Below are 17,437 nucleotides of genomic sequence, written 5' to 3'. Positions count from 1 at the left end.
ACACATTCATAATGCACCATCGACAAACATCATAACATTTTACACTAATTGAATATTTGTAATTATAAAGGGGTTATATTGTAGGACCAAACAATATAAGCAAAACCAATTATTATATGCATATGTAAATGAGGATGAAGGTCATAGTTTATCTCGTTAAGCTTGAATATATTAACCAAAGTACTAGTAGTCAAGAGCCAAATAAAACATGGTACAACTGGAAGTTGGGTGATTGAACCACCTTGGTTTCAATATAAGATTTGAAGTCAATTATTGTGTTTTCCCTTTCTTTAATCTCAACCACCTTGTGTATGAAGTGTTTTGTTTATTATCTCATAATTATCAAGTGATTGTGTAACCAAGTCCTTAATAGCAACAAAGTTTGAGTCCAATGTGTGTCCTAGCTGCCTTTGCCAAAGAAGTGAACATGATGGTTCCTTGCTAACCATTGTAGACCTCTACTGACTACCCAAATATTGTTATTGTGCTTCATTACACTTTATGCATCATGTAAGGGCAAGTTGCCTAGTTAGCTTCCTTAACTCCTAATTGAGCATCAATAATTTCCAATTAGCCTTCATTTTTTCGTTTCACTTCAAAACCACACTAACATCAGACAATGATATCACTAGCACTGGCAATATGGCACACCATTGAGATCATATTACCTCTCCTACATACCCATTCCCAGCTAAACATGCACCTTTGGTCCAAATAATTGGACATCACCCTACCTTGAACCTCAAAAATTTCCACCCCTCAGTTATCATTTCCCACCCATCACACCAGCATTGTTCAAGCCCTACTCAACCTCTTAAATGTCATACAACCATTTCCAGAAGAGGAAATCTATTGCATTGTTCATCCACATACAATAACAAAAATGACAATCTAGAGGCCCGCTATTGCCCTTCCCACAACTTGGCAAGCCAATCACATGTCCAAGAATAACAGCCCCCACATACACACATGCATCTAGAATTCTTCTATGCAACATATAAAGGGCATACTATAATTCCTTATTCAATTTGAACCACTCATAAATTTGCTCAAGATGGGAAAGTTTGTAGATGCCTACTAAATTTTGCAAGTAGTCTACATACTATACATAAAGCCAACATCAACACAAACTCACAATCAATTTGATGAGACAGATACAATATATCAGATCACGCTTTCAATTATTGAAGTAACAAGAAAATAATGAAACAAATACGGGATCCATTTTAATGTCAACTTAAGCTTCATAAATATATCAGATCACGCTTTCAATTATTGAAGTAACAAGAAAATAATGAAACAAATAGGTCGCTCTACGGTCGACCATTTTAATGTCAACTTAAGCTTCATAAACTTAAAAACACTGAGAACATTATAAATAATCATTTACATATTCTTTGATACTGATTTGTGGATAGATTTTGTGGCTTGTTTAGGGTTACCCAGTAAGCGAAAGATGAGATAAGGGGATCAGGCTACACCAGCCTACGAACTTTCCCAAGATGGTCATAAGCAAGGACATTGAACAAATAGTTTGAAATGATCAAGCGGTGAACAAAACAACACCATAAACATTGTGAGAGAGCCTTCAAAAATGATGCATATATGGCATTGTCCTAACTTCATGATGGTGCATACATGGTTCTTATCCTCATGTGGCTCATTTACGGGTAAGTATCCAGTGAACATGAGATCAGGGGTTGATTCCATCTTAATAACTTTCCCAGGATGGTTGTAACAAAGCACATCAAACAAGAAGTTGGTAATGATCGTGTAGTAAGAGCCATCATATGTGAAGTACAAAAAAGCCCCATAAATATTGTGGCAGTCTTTTGGTGCCATTATCCTATCTTTAACACTTCAAGAGTTGTGTAAGACACAGATTATATCATTGATGAAGTGTATTATATTCTGAGAAGAAACCATCTGAAGTTATTTGCAATGACCTGGCACATTCTTGCATTCAGAAACAAAATTTCAAGCTGATGTGATATTTAACCACCATGAGCTATTTGCTCAGGCAGTAAATAAGAAAATGGATCAAAGAAAGCCAGTGACAATCATGAATTCCTTCTGTCTGATTCTTGGCGTGCATATCATGTTGACACAAGCATGTTAATGTCCACTTGCTGATCTAAAATAAGCCGAACCTTCAGTGGAATAAGTTTCAATCACTGTATCATTCAGATTTTGTATCTGACTTAAGACATGTACCACGTCAGTCATTGATGGTCTCATTTTTGGGTCTCGGCTCACACACTTATAAGCCAGGTGTCCAGCTCTTTGTGCACCTTTGATTGAGTAATGGCCATCAAGTCGAGGATCAATAATACTTAACATTTTTCTTCGATCGCTTACATAAGGTCTTGCCCATTCAGCCAAATGGTGCTGCCCATTGGGTCTTGTTTTATCCATAGATCTTTTTCCTGTAAACAACTCAAGTAGAACCACACCAAAGCTATATACGTCGCTTTTTGAGCTTAAATGGCCTACATCAAGGGGGAAATCAAACAAAACAATTGTAAAACTGGATGAAATTGCTCATTGGAAATTTCATCATGATACTTTTGAGGGAAATAAGCATAATGAAGGAATCAAACTCTTACCTGTCATTACATACTCTGGGGCTGCATATCCATAAGTTCCCATAACACGAGTAGATACATGGCTCTTATCACCATGTGGCCCATCTCTTGCAAGGCCAAAGTCGGAAAGTTTGGCTTCATAATCCTGTATTGAACTTGTTAACACAAAGCATCACATATATACAAATAACTCTACATACGAGTGCATACCGCATCAAGAAGAATATTCGAAGTCTTCAAATCCCGATATATGACGGGCTTCTTTCCACTGTGAAGAAACTCCACACCCTTAGCCGCCCCCAAAGCAACTTTCATTCGGGTATTCCAAGGGAGTGGCGAGGCTCCTTCTGTATCAATAACCATTTTATGATACCCATATAAAGACTTCATGAATGTTAATAGTACTAGAACAAGTTTAAGAAGGAAAGAAAAAACAATTACTTCGAAAAAGATGATTTTCAAGGCTTCCCCGCTGCATGAACTCGTAGACAAGAAGGCGGTGATCATCTTCAATGCAAAAACCAATAAGCTTGACAAGATTTGGGTGATGGAGCTGGCCAAGAAAAGTGACCTCTGACTGCCACGCAATTAAAGTGAAGGACATATTAATAAGTAACCATCAAAATTTGGTGTTAAAGATAAACTACTTGGCCACTGAACAGTTACATAGAGTCATTGAGTTGAAAATATAGATTGCTGGGCAGTTTGTCAAAATCCCACTCTAGTCTACCATAATTCCCAAAATACGAACTTCTGCGAATGCCATAAAAGAATGCCTTGGCACCATATTCTTGTTTTATTTTGTCTGTGTGGCACTTTTCTTCTTTTACTTATCTAATTAATTTAACTTCCACATGTTTGAATCTTAACATTGCATTTAATTACAATGATTAGTTGTTAATTTAAACCTAACAAGGATTATTTTATCTATCAAAATCGATCAATCAATGGTGACTAATTTAGAGCACTCACCACCCATTCTTTGTGACCTTGCAATCCATGGTGGTTTAGAGTTTTCACTGCAACTGTAAGGCCAGTGCCAGGTCTAACTGGAGCGGTTCCATGCTCATCGATCCATCCTTTGAACACGCGACCAAACCCTCCTTCTCCTAAGATACTATCGGGCCGGAAATTCCTTGTGGCTAACTTGAGATCTGTGAAGCAAAACCTTCGTAAGTGTGAAGATGCAACAAGTTCGTCCTCCACTTTAGAAATAACCGAAGCAGCCGAAGAAGACTCTGTGGTATCAGACTTTCCAGAGCTGTCAGATTCGATGGATTGTTCAGTCTGCCTGTTTTGTGAGGAAGATGCTGTTGTGGAAACAATATTGTGAGAGCTCACATTTCCTGGCCAAAAATAAGTAAAAATAAACAAACGCTGCTTTTAATAGAATTTCCATGATTTGATTATAAAAAAGATAGTATCAAGATATGCCTAAAAAAGGACCAATAAGCCTAATTTAGGTTGATTTAGATGTTCTTTTCTGTCAGGGGATTCCAAATTAAGAAGAGCATGGTTTAGCTGCGCTTTTTTTAACACAAGCTTTCTCAATTAAACTTCTCTGGTATCTCAATTATGCTACATAGGAAGCCTATAGTTTATATACAATATTATATCATTAAAACAAGTTTGGCTTTCATTCCACAGCACAAGTTTCTCAATTAGAATATAACAAAAGGCAATCAAATCTAGACTCGCAAAAAGAAATAGTCAAATAGAACAGAACATAATTGCTACATACTTCACAAAAAAACCCTAAACCCCAAAATGTCATATCTACAGAGAAACCCTAACTAACAGCACTTCAGAATAACTATGGCGCTATCACTACTCCGATTACAATTCATGTACGAGAAATTTGTCACCACTAAAAATGCTTTGTATCAGTTAATAAAACCTACTATAGCTACTATATTACAGTACAACAAAACCATAACCTGAAAAGCCACCTTCAACTGTATATTTAGCCCCTGGTAAAATACTTGTATAGCTGAACAGCCCATAAAAACCCTAGATTCTCATTTATAGTACACAATAAATCTACGAAACCCTAGGTTCTCAATTTAATAGCTCTAGTTAAAATTGCTAAAACTTCATAGTACACAATAAACCTACGAAACCCTAGGTTCTTAATTAATAGTTTACAGTCCATGAAAACCCTACAAAGACGACGTCAGCTACACAGTTCCCCAAAGCTTAAGGTTCTCAGCAAAGCTACAGTCGCGATAAAGCTAAAGCGCCATAACTACAAAATTCAAGGAAAACCTAGCTTCTCTTATTAAGCATATATATTACAGTTCACGAAAAAGCTAGAAAACGCCATTGGTACACAGCTCACGAAAGCCTTAGCCCTCAATTAAGGTAAAGTCGATATTAACTACACAGTCAGAAAAACCCTTAGGTTTCCTGTTACGCTAAATATGCCAATCATGAAAACGGCTTGTACTACACCCCCACACAGTTTCCCCAAAATCACTAAATTCTCACAGACGCAAACGCAAACGCAATCCACCAAAAAACCCTAGCCACCACTAGTACACCGCATAAATTTTTGGATTCTTTATTGATTTACACGTACCTACACTCGATCCACCTGTTTTGGAGCTCTTAATGTTTATGCTCTCTGACGAGAGCTTTGATTTGCGGTTTCTAGACCAGAAGCTACCACAGTCGGGAATAAGAAAGGACCATATATTTATACATCCTTCGCTTTCCTTCTGATGCCCTTCATCACCATCAAGATGAGGATGGATGTTTTCCTGTTGCGTTAAATGTTTTCCTGATGCATCTTCCCACGATTGAGCCTGTGCCCCCATTGAAGCTTCTTCAAGCACAATCAAGCAGAAGCAACCATAGCCAGAGAAGAAGAAGAAGAAGATCTAACGCGTTACAGAGGACTGGAGAGCCTTACTGAGAGATTAGATTCGTTTTCCTGTGATTATGGATTTTCCCTGTGAGATTAAGACTTTCTTCTGCGAGATTAGTGAGCTTCCTCTGCGACACCAAGGGGCCGTTTTAATGAGATGGGGAGAGCTTTTTCATGGGGGATCAAAATGGCTTCTTCAGCTTTACAGATAGAAGATGTGAAGAAGATTGAATGAAGAAGAAGAAGCAGAAGAGATGGATAGAAGGAAAGAGAGACAGAAAGAAAAAAGCAATCATTAAAGGATGAGCTATAGACCTTAAGATGATCTGATCTACATACATACATACATATATACATATATACATATATACATATATACATACATACATACATACAAACATACATACATACATATGTACATATGTCATAGTCTATAGATACATCATACATACATATAGACCTTAAGATGATGATGGGCGATGGAGAGAAGGAGGATGACGACGGCTATGATGGTGATGATGGCGATGGCGATGATTGAGTCTTTATAGACAATATTCTACACATATGTATGTATGTATGTATGTATGTATGTATGCATACATATACATACATACATACTCCTCTTCTTCTATCCTTATTAGGGTTAGTTTGGCCAACAATACAAGAGAATAAACTATGAATACATATATAGATAGACACACATATAGATATAGATAGATGGGATGGACACCTCCTTTTACTCGACCCCTTTGTGCATGCCTACCCACCTCTCTTATGTTCATCTGATGCCCGAAGAATAGTGTTCAACTTAGGAGCATATGTATGCATTTCCATACCAACTTCATATGCTCGAGCCGTATCCGTGTGTGTGTGTGTGTGTGTGTGTGTGTGTGTGTGTGTGTGTGTGTGTGTGTGTGTGTTTGTGGATGCAATGCAATTTTCCTCTTGAGGGATTTCGTGGACTTTGGCTCGGGATGGTGTTTGGGAATATTTATATATTTAAAGTTTCCCTCAACCCCACGGAAATAAATGATAGCGATGACGGTGGCCCTCATGATGCCATTCCGCATTGAAACTATACCCCCCCAGCCTTGCTTTCGAAGAGAAATGGCCGACTCAATGGTCGCGTGCATTGAGTGTGGCTAGATGGCACCCATGCATTGACGCATCAACTACTTTGAAATGGAAAATAATATAAGTGTGCCATATCGATAAGGCGAGAGGGATGTTGATGTATATGAACGTGGTACCCAAGAATGTGACATATGAACCTAATAAAGCATGAAGTGACAATACAAAAGGTTTGTCTTTCACACTACACTACTTTGTTAGTATTTTCGTTATATACGTTGATTGATCATTGAATACGTTAGGTTTTCAATAGTTATAAATCTTGCTCTTGATGGGATCTTTTCGATAAGTTTTGATACATTGTCTTGACTCTCTCCAATAATGAATTAACACCATAATTTCCATTTATTTGTCAAATTCCAGATCAAACAACACTCAAGTACCAATAATTGGTTGAAACACTTTCATATCATAGGTTTGATTCAAGCAATTGTGATATGGTCACTTGCGGCTCACAAAACATTGATGACGAGAGTGTTTCATGACATTTTTACAAGCATATATGTGATCTTGTTATGGATAATTGGTTTTTCAAATAGTTTCCAATTATAATTGCTTGGAAGGAATCGATCAATGAGGCCATCCATATTTTTTTCATTGAACTATGGCATCATGTTAATACGTGCACCTTGCACACACATTACATTTGCACAACCTAAAATCAAACAAATTCCTTTATGTTTCCCCGTAATCATGATGTGCATGGATTGCTTTCATTTATGGGATCCTCAAACAACTCTTATTTACAATGGTGGGGTTTTCAAAAACATGAAAACTACCAAACAAATGCATTGAATCTTTGTCATAGGCCTCGATATCTTTGCACAATACATCAAAGTATTCTACAATCACGAGTAGATGTAGAATTATGTTATTGTCAGTATCTGTTTTTTACACGACGTGGGCTTTTAGGAATGTTGGATTACCCTTTCAACATTATTACCTTTGGTATTTATTTTTCTTTCCTTTTTTACATGGGCCTACGTCATTGTTGTTAGGATTTGGTATGACATGGGCAAGGGTTTGGATTTGACGCAAATACTACATACATATTTAGATAAATGTTAAGGTGCTTAAATGGTTATCAAGCATAAGAAACCTTTATTCATTCACGATTTGTGAAAGTAAGCGGAAATATCGGTTTATGCTAGACTATCACAGTTTAATGTTTAGTTCACCATCATTGGAAAATGTTTCATGGTTATCCATGTACATAAAACTTTATATTCTTTGTAAATGTGAATGATGGTTTTCATGTTATTCTCATAGAGATGGACACTCATTTCCCAAGCAAAAATGAGATTAGGGATCCTTACAAAGTTTGGATTCTCCCTTCGATTTAACATCTATAAAGCACATAGAACATTATAATCAAATAGCATAAAAAATGAGACAAAATAGACATACTCCATGCATATTGATGAGATGGATATACTTGAAATGATGTGTTATCGTCATGTGCAACTATAAAGAAAATATACCATCATGCTTGATTTCCAATACGTGTAGGGAAATGAGTGGCAATGAAAAACTCCGGCAAAGTGCTCGATGTGTTTCTTGTACCAAATAACATACACCTTTTGGTGATATGCAAGGCCACGCCCCAAAGTTTTAATCCATGAAGAAGCGCATACGTTCGAAGACACTTAAACCTGTGATGGGACGATCAACATATTTTGTTGGAAGATGTTGAATGATATCAAGGAAAGAATATTGGGCACATGTTTAACAACACAAATGAGTGGCCCACTTTTTTAATTGACAAAGCTTGATATAAATATAAGGAAAACATATGCCAAAGACATATACAAAATGCCTTGTTGATTTCAACTAATGTCTTCTTATGTGTGATCATAGATGTTGAAAATTTGGCACGATTTCTAAGGAGGATCATTTGTGATAACCCTCTTCGTTTTCATAATTGTGAAAATCACCTTAACTTTAAAAATGGTTTGGTTGGCATGCACTAAAATGCCCAAAATACCAATGCCCAAAAATGGGAAGATCAAAACACCAACTTGAGCACTAGCATCTAAACACCAAGTTTTAGAGCATCACTCTTGCATTTGAAGGAGTTTTTTGAAACTTTTGCTTTATAGAGTTTTTCCTTGCTGAATTTCCATTTCAAAACAATATTTCTTGAAGGCTGACTATAAAAGAGTAGTCTTTTTTTCTCCTTCCATTAGTTATAAAATTTTACAAATAAGAGTGTTATATACAAATCCCTATAGGGACGTGATAGTTCCATCTTATGTGGATGCCCACTGACTCAAGAAAGGGAGAGGACAACCATTGTTGGATGAAGGCTAGCTGTTATCTTTCAACTCTATTGGAGCCGACCTTAAAGCCATTGTATTGGCTCTTTAGAGTGGCTACAATTTCGCTCCATATCTCTTGCATTAACATTACTGGATGCGTTGTCTTGTTGGAGAAGACCCGTTTACATCGTTATTTCCATGGAATCCAAAGAGTTATTGGGCTAACCAATTCCAACACAACTTGAGATTTGGCATTAATAGGAGTTGAGTGGATATTGTCGATGGTGGAAAAAAAAACTATTGTGCTTTTATCACCAAAGTCATGCCCTCCTCCTGATGTTTGTACCTATCAACTAGGGCCTGCCATGATAACCAACATACATTTCCCCACTTGATTGTGCCTTGCACCTTGCATAATTGCAATAGGCGGTCAGCCCCCCGCCATATTCGATGGGTCTCTGGGCAGTTCCGCAGAGTGTGTCAGTGTCACAAGCACACCAACGCTAGACTACGACAAAGCACAAATGACAAGGCTATGACTGATAAGGTTACGAACGTGGAACTCGACGTGATGAAGCGAGAAACTCGAGAACGATGAGATGAGGAACTTAAGACGCTAGGAACAATACAAGAGCATAAAGACAGAGCTGTAAATCAAGGAGAGAAGATGGGGCTAAACAAGAATATTAGATTAATGTGTCAATGACTGGTGTTGAATCCCTTGAAAGAGACCAAGGAAGTTACAAGTATTTATAATGTGAGTTGAAGTACATGCATTACAATATTCTTGAGAATATTTTAGAGAATATTCTAGAACGTTCTAAAAACTCCTAGAACGTGAATATATAATGTATGAAAATATACATAACATGAATATGTACTTGGACCTGTTGGTTACAATATAACAATAGACTATAATACAAGAGGTCAAGAGGTCAAGAGTTTAAATCTTGACACAATTGTTGTCATGTCTGTCTTGGCAGTCAGGTTGATTATGTTGCATTTGGATAAGCTATACAATTAGGAGAGCTAAGGTTCCCACATGACCATGCTCCACCTGGTAGTGAGTTATGTATTAATAGCCATTGGAATGTGGTAATTTGCCTAGTGTGTTGTTGTTTCCAGACTTTTTGCCAAAACTCGGTGATTCTAATCCAAAAGCCAACCGAAATGGTGTCGACTGGATGCTTGTCTTGTAACTTGTCGGTATCCCCACAACGCACTTTGTGAATGTGTTCCAATCCGTCAGATTCTTGTTCACAATCTTCTTCAAAATATTCTAGAGTGTCTTGTTTGTAGATTCGGTAACAATAGTCTTGGCCGACAAGGTATTGGTGCATCTTGTATACCCAAGATGCAAAGTTTGATCTATCGAGTTTGTTGGTACAAAGAGCGTTTCCCATGTGAGTGTTCATGGTGTCATTTTTCTTCTCTGTTGTTGAGCTGGTTCTGTTTGATTGTCGGTGCGTGATACAACACAATTGAGCGAGTTTTTATTAGGTTACCACACGCTCTGATACCATGTGAAGGAATGGAGAGTATAGGTGATCTCGAGTAGCAGAAGGAAACTGTGTGTGTGTGTGTAAGACAAACAAATAGAGAGAGAGAGAGAGAGAGAGAGAGCTTAGAGATAGAGAACAAGAAGTTGTTTGAGCAAAAAACAGCTACAACCAAAAAATACATCCAATAGTAATTAGGTTTCAAAAGAATTGGTTTAAATACCAACTAACTTATCTACAAAACTAACCTAAACCTAGTGTGTCTTATTGCCAGTGTGAAAGACATTACATTGGGGAAGTTGGGTTTGACTCTTAACAAATATAAAGAGATAATAACACACCACTTCGATTATTAAAAGAGTGTTTTGCGCACATACGAGAGTTAGAGTGATTAGGGTTTGGCTAATTAGTACTTAACCTTAATCACTCTTAAGCTCTAATGGAAGATTAAGAGGAGAGAGTGACAACTCTATTGCAATAGGTGAAAGGAGAGTCCCTGGAAGGAAGAAGAGCTGCAAAAGTCACAGAAGGGCGACTTTTATAGCTTTTTACAAAGAGGTTGGGCTCCTTTGACATTAGGTTGTACATTTGGCTATAAGCCTCATAGTGAGATTTGCTCTATCCTCCATATGTACAAGCTTAACATACGATATGTGTGAATACACAAGGGGGTAGGGGGTAATGAAACAAACACACTCTTCTTCCAATGGAATACTACATACATTACATTATACATATATGCATAGAACGTAATATTCGTGTTCGTGGAGGCATTCAAACGTTTGAAAACGTACACGTTTGAAAGGGGAAAAATACGTGCTCCTTTTTTTTTTTCTTTTTTTCATTTGTTTGGATAGAACGTAATATTCGTGTTCGTGGAGGCATTCAAACGTTTGAAAGGGGAAAAATACGTGCTCCTTTTTTTCTTTTTTTCTTTTTTTCATTTGTTTACATTGCAAATTTAGCCCATAATATAGACCATAGTTAATCCAATCAAACGTGTCAAACCAATCCAACTTTTAGTTGATTTACCATTCACGTTTTATTGAATCAAACGCGAATGCGAATGCGCGTATGATACGTATGGTTCATTCTATGCATGATATATGTATAAACAAACCACAGACTCTTCCTATAAAATTATAATGGAGAGATTTGGGAGGGAGAGAGTGATTGGATAGACGAGAAAACAGGGGGTGTGTGTGTCCCTCACTTTGGCTTCCCCTCGTCACTTCACAAGTTCTCTGATGGTTTCATACACCGACTCCATGCCCTCCTCTGCACAGGGCTACCGTTTGTGGAATTCCAGCGTTTTGGAAAGTGGGCTCGGGAGAAGACGCCATGAAAGCTTCAGAATTAGATCGATTTCAGAACCAAGGTAACAATGCCCCTCCTTTTTAGAGAGAGAGAGAGAGAGAGAGAGAGAGAAATCCTTCTTAGCCTAAATGTGGCCTGTTTGATGAGCATAGCCTTGCAGGTAGGCTTTTTGGGCCATCTAAGGACAGGTGGGATGCCACATGCTTGTTCCACCCAATTGTTGTACAAGACCCACTCTCCTCACATTGGAGAATGTATTACTATGGGAGGGACTCTACTTCATGGCATAACAACGTCTCTCCCGCCCTCATGTCCACAGGCCGTATTGGCGTTGCAACGAGTGTGGATGGTGCCATATGGTCTCCGTCCCACGGTCCCCTCCCCAAAGGAGCGATCCTCGATCCACGCTCAAACTGTCCTTTGTCCTTTGACTGTGTGCATGTTGGATGCAGTGATGTCCACTTCTACCAAGGTATGTGGTGGATGTACTACTTTGGCGGTGGACTCGATGATTCCATAAAACTTCCTGGTGGGAAATCGCTCACTGGTATGAAACTACGTGTAGGGTTGTGTAAATCTCTTGATGGTATCCATGGTTTTGATGGGATACGATATAAGGACCCGGTTTTAGATGTGGGTGAAGAAAATGAATGGGATAGTACAATGGTTGCATGGGCACGTGTCATTCCTCCTTCGGCCACACATCCCATTTCGCATTGGCTCATGACCTATTCATCTATGGACATGTCCACCTCCTCATCCAGTCCAAGCTTTGCCATTGGATTAGCTATCTCTCAAGATGGTGTTAAATGGACAAAGATGGGTAAGATCTTAGAACGAGGAGAGACAGGATGCTGGGACGATGGTGGAGTTAGTCGACGACATGTCATTTTTTTGGCTGGCCAATACCTAATGTTCTATGAAGGTGTCAATAAGAAAGGGGTACATGCCATTGGACTTGCTAGCTCAAAAGATGGGATTACGTGGGTGAAGGATACCCATGGGTCTCATTCTCAACCTGGAGGTCCTATTTTTGCTCCAAATTCGCAAGAACAAGATGGTTGGGATAGTGGTGGTATTTCTTGTCCACATGTTGTAAATGTTGGTGATTCCTTGCGGCTTTATTATGTCGGCTTCGATGTAACAAAGAAGGTGTCTGCATTTGGCTTGGCTATTAGTGATAAAAATAATATTCGGCGCTTTTATCACGTGTAATACATGAGCATATATATATATATATATATATATATATATATATATATATACTTGGAGATCATGCGTAGAACCATGTGAGTGGGCAACATGTAATTGTCTCCTTGTGAAATTTACATTCCGTTTGATGTGTTGTATATTATTGTAATTCATCAGCACATATTTTGTACAAATAACATAATTACTCGAATGAATTGTGTCGATGCCCATTATACATTCAAGGTTATAAATGCATAATCTGTAAGTATGTTACAAGTCTTTATGCATAAAAATAAGTATAACGAAACTCATTCGCCTAATCTTAATGATAACTATTGTTTTGATTTGTTACTTTCAAAAACCAATAGCTTTTGGTATGCCATGTGTTAGAAGCCATGTATTCTTTGTAAAAGCTCAACAATGTTAATCCAATATGTGCTAGAAGCTAACCATCTTTATTATATAGAGTAAAGCAAAACAATTAAATTGAATTGTGTTAGATATTCGACTCATATTACAATAAAGCTATAAAAGTATACACTTCTCTAATTGCTAATACAACTGTTTTCTTGTATTCATGTGTTTGTTGACTAATGTAAGGATTTATTGTTAACAAGAATTTTGAAAACATCTGAAGACTAATAATAGAAGAAAGTAGGATAGATTAGTATCAGCGTTAAAGAAATCTATGCTTGTTATGCTCCAATTCTATTGAACTAAAAAAATGCATTCCTTTAGTAATGTTTCTTTTGTTTAATGCACCCTAATGGTAAAGCTCCAACCATAACTCTCCAAATGAATACCTTAGCTCGTAGCATGAATTGAGAACATGAACCTGGCATGATCACATGAAACCATTGCTTGTTATGCTCCAATTCCATTGAACAAAAGAAACACATTCCTCTAGCAATGTTTCTTTTGTTTAATGCATCGCCTAATGATCAAGCTCAAACCATAACTCTCCAAATGAATACCTTACTTTGTAGCATGAATCAAGAACATGAACTTGGTATGATCACATGAAACCACCACGGAATGGGTTTTATGAAAACCCTATATCAGCTTATGTTAAACATCCACTTATGTTTGTCAATCAACTTGTGATAAACATCATTCGTTGATATCATAGTCAATGTCCTATTTCTAACAAATGTCCAATCAAGCTCTTGAGATCCACCATCTAAATTAGAAAGTGGGTCATACGATGGTATAATAATCCTAACAACTTGTCCCATATAAAGATATAACCTCTTGGAATACAAAATGTTTATTTAGTTTTTCGAAAATCCATTAATCTTCTTTTACCCTCAACACACTATCCTTAACTATTACTAAATCCAATGTAGTCATTTGATTTAATTGAAGGTTAAGAAGTTGTTTCCTTCCTACCTCAACAACCTTGATATCACCAAAAGCTCCATTTGTAATGAAATTTCACTTCCCCTTTCTTGTGGAGGATGCCATTGCACAAAATCCAACATACTTTGCCATTATATCAACAAATGATTAACTATCACAAACCTTGCACGTTCTTGTTTTCCTCTCTTTCTCTTTTGTCCTCTCTCTTTTTCTCCTGCCCTCCCTCTCTTTGAAGACGATGATAGAATCTATCCATCTATCTATCTCCCTCAATTTACTTTAAGGAGTTGATTGGCCCGCAATTGTTAATGTCAAATGAGGTTTAGTAAAGCACGCCATGAATTTTATGATGTGGTTGGATGTATTGTTGCGCACGACCTCATTAGTCATGAACTTGATGCAAATTTCACAAAGGATGAGGTGAACACAATGTCATGATGTGGGAAATGCATAGAAGAAATTAAGTTAAACTAGGATTATTAAAAAGGTTGAATGATAGATTGAGGTCTAATAGGAAAGACATATTGTGAGTTGGAGGTGAATACAACAAAAAGGCGTAGCTCAATTGGTAAAAGCATCTGCCATGATTGGGAGGTTAGATTTTGGGTCCTACTTGGACCATAGGAGACCAAGTGCAAAAATTAATGTGATCGTGGACATTAGGATTACCCTTTTGCTAGCATCAGGTGCCAAAAGGAAAGATGGAGCATGCAAGCAAAAAAAAAGGTAGTGTGGTGCATGCAAAAATAAGAAACACCCACTGTTTTTATTTGAGAGAGAGCCTTTGAAAACCTATAAAAGGGTGAAGAGAGCTCATTGTTTGGGTGCGAGAAAGCTAGAGACGTGGAAGTGTTGTTGAATTTCTGAGAGAGAACTAGGGTTGTGAATCAGAGAGCTCATTATTTTGGGGGGGAAAAGCTAGAGACACAGAAGTGGTGCCGAATTTGAGAGAGAGCGAAGGTTGTGAATCAAGAGGGTGTGTGAGATCAAAGACGACAAAAGGCAATGTGGTTGTTGTACCAAAACTCGAGGATATCTCCCTATCTTCTCCATTTACTATTATCTTCTTCCTATGCTTCTTTAACTCTTGTTCACTTCATGTAACGGAGCCGAGAATTTTCTCCTTCTAATTTTCACTCTCTTGAACTTACTATTGCTCACAAAATCTTAATATAATTTGTACTTCTCTATTTTGTGAAAATCGTTTTTGAGTAACTGCCACGAGGATCACAAAAAAATTTCAGCTTGGGACATAAAGTTATGTGAACTTTGTTGAAAGAGGCTTAAAATAAGTCATCAAATTGTCTTGTCGGGAAATTCATCATGTCAATATGAAGCCTTCATTACAAGGTTTGTGATGGACTTTTCAGATCTCAATTGCAACAATAGAGCGAAGAATTACATTGACTTGTAAATATTTGGCGATGGAAGTCGAACTCGCCCACACTAACCAAAACTGAAATCTTGTCCACCATGAGGGAAGCAATTTCTAAAACTACCCCATCATCATGAGCGAGGGGTATTTATTATAATAATTATTATCATAAACATTTCTAAAACTATCCCCCCCCCCGCCTCCCTGTTGGAGGGTGGCAGCTCCAGACCTGCACTCTCTTTCATCTTTATTATCTTTGTACTACATTCTCTCTTTACCCCAGATTCTTCTCTCTCTAGAATCTGCAACTCTTTAAATGCCTTCTCTCTCTAGAATCTACAATGCTTTAAATGCCTTTGCTCTCTTCTACTTTTTCCAAGATATTCCCTTTTATTCCTACTTTTTTGTACCTGTTTGGTAGTACAAGGGTCAGTTAACTACCAAACAACCATTTCACCCACATTCCCCAATTTTGTATAAATAGGCTATACCAGCCTCTTTTATATAGTTTTCATTTTCTATTTTGCTACTTAAAAACAAGCTCTATTCCTTGGTTGTGTCTCTCCTCTTTGCAACCTTTTTTTCTACTGTTGTCTAACAGCCTTCTCACAACTTGGCTGTGTCTATTTTGTTTAACTCTTCCGCTGTTGCTATTAACAACTTTTCTCACATGGTATCAAAGCAGTGAGGTCTCTATATCCTCAACTTGATTTTGTTTTTGCCAAAGAGCACACAGACCTATATTCTTTTATCCCTCCCTCCCAACCCTACAAAGGAGGTTCTTCTGTTTTCTTTTCCCCTCATCTGAGCCTCACCTAGCCTCTAGGGAGAAGATTGTCCAGCTCTAGATCAAGAGGAGGATATCCATGGCCTCACATGCCACCATTGTTTCATCAACCATTCCCCAACTTCCCAAAGAATCCATCTTGGATGGGAACAATTACTTGGATTGGGAGCTACAAATAAAGACCTTGCTACAATACCATCGTTTATGGAATGTAGTCAATGGTAGTGACAAGAAACCACAAGCAACTTCATCCTCTTCCACCAAATCAGTTGCTGGCTCATCTAACGCTGAGATTGAAGCTTGGCTAGATAAGGATTCTCTTGTTCATGCTTTCCTCATGTTTAATATTAAACCGAGCATCACTCGTCAATTTCAAGATAAAGATGAAAAGACAGCCAATGAACTATGCATAACCATCAAAAAGAGGTATCATCGAGCTAATCATGCTCAAATGATAGCTATTGAAAGCCAACTAGCAAATCTCAAGATTCATGACACTCCCAACATCATGGATCAAATAACGGAATTTGTCACTCTCCAAAAGGAACTAGTTTCTTTGGGAAGCAAGTCCACTGAAGTTGAGTTTGTGCATTGTCTAATGATAAAGTTGCTTGAGTCATTCTCAGCCTTTTGTGACACCATTTCTCTTCTTCCCAACACACATGACATGAATACATTTCTTGGCATGCTACAAGATAGGGCAACAAGGAAGAACAGTGCTCAAATTTCCAATGAGACACTTCTACATGCGAAAAGTAAAGGCAAGTGGAAGCAAAATGGTAACTCCTACAACAAACCCAAGCCAAGACCACCAAACAACCCAGCCTACAAGGAGCTTACCTGTCATTATTGTGGCTACAAAGGTCACATTCAGCCTGATTGTCGGAAAAAGAAAAGGGACAATGCTAAGAACTCTTCTTCTACCGAAAATCAACCTACACTGAAATCCAACTCGGCCCACTCAGCCAAAGAAACAGTTTTCCTTGGCATTGAGGAACATACTTCACATTTGGCTGGACCAGCTACATCAACCATTGATGAGTGGTTAGTAGATAGTGGTGCCACTTCA

The 17,437-nt window shown here is 37.8% G+C and overlaps 2 protein-coding genes across 3 annotated transcripts; one reads left to right on the top strand and one right to left on the bottom strand.

The window, feature by feature from the left end:
* Positions 1-1,551: 1,551 nt before the first annotated feature.
* Positions 1,552-5,667, bottom strand: LOC147853188 (receptor-like cytoplasmic kinase 176). Of its 2 annotated transcripts, none has more exons than XM_087333070.1 (6): positions 5,164-5,667; positions 3,558-3,931; positions 3,027-3,162; positions 2,796-2,929; positions 2,607-2,730; positions 1,552-2,489 (listed from the first exon to the last, which is right to left on the bottom strand). In XM_087333070.1, the coding sequence occupies exons 1-6, from the start codon at positions 5,399-5,401 to the stop codon at positions 2,116-2,118; spliced, it is 1,380 nt and encodes a 459-aa protein (XP_087189196.1). In that variant the 5' UTR covers positions 5,402-5,667; the 3' UTR covers positions 1,552-2,115. The 2 variants fall into 2 exon arrangements, with proteins under 2 accessions (XP_087189196.1, XP_087189195.1); XM_087333069.1 differs by having other exon boundaries at positions 2,796-2,932; positions 5,164-5,665.
* Positions 5,668-11,545: 5,878 nt separating this feature from the next.
* On the top strand, positions 11,546-13,089 carry LOC147853187 (uncharacterized). Its single transcript, XM_087333715.1, has 2 exons — positions 11,546-11,717; positions 11,809-13,089. Exons 1-2 carry the CDS (start codon positions 11,587-11,589, stop codon positions 12,869-12,871), a joined length of 1,194 nt encoding a protein of 397 aa, XP_087189841.1. The 5' UTR covers positions 11,546-11,586; the 3' UTR covers positions 12,872-13,089.
* Positions 13,090-17,437: the final 4,348 nt, after the last annotated feature.

Source organism: Azolla caroliniana, unplaced genomic scaffold (assembly GCF_043228905.1).
Source record: "Azolla caroliniana isolate FFs.n. ecotype wild unplaced genomic scaffold, voAzoCaro1.0.p SCAF_17, whole genome shotgun sequence".
Lineage (NCBI taxonomy): Eukaryota > Viridiplantae > Streptophyta > Polypodiopsida > Salviniales > Salviniaceae > Azolla > Azolla caroliniana.
This window is presented reverse-complemented; position numbering and strand designations above follow the sequence as displayed.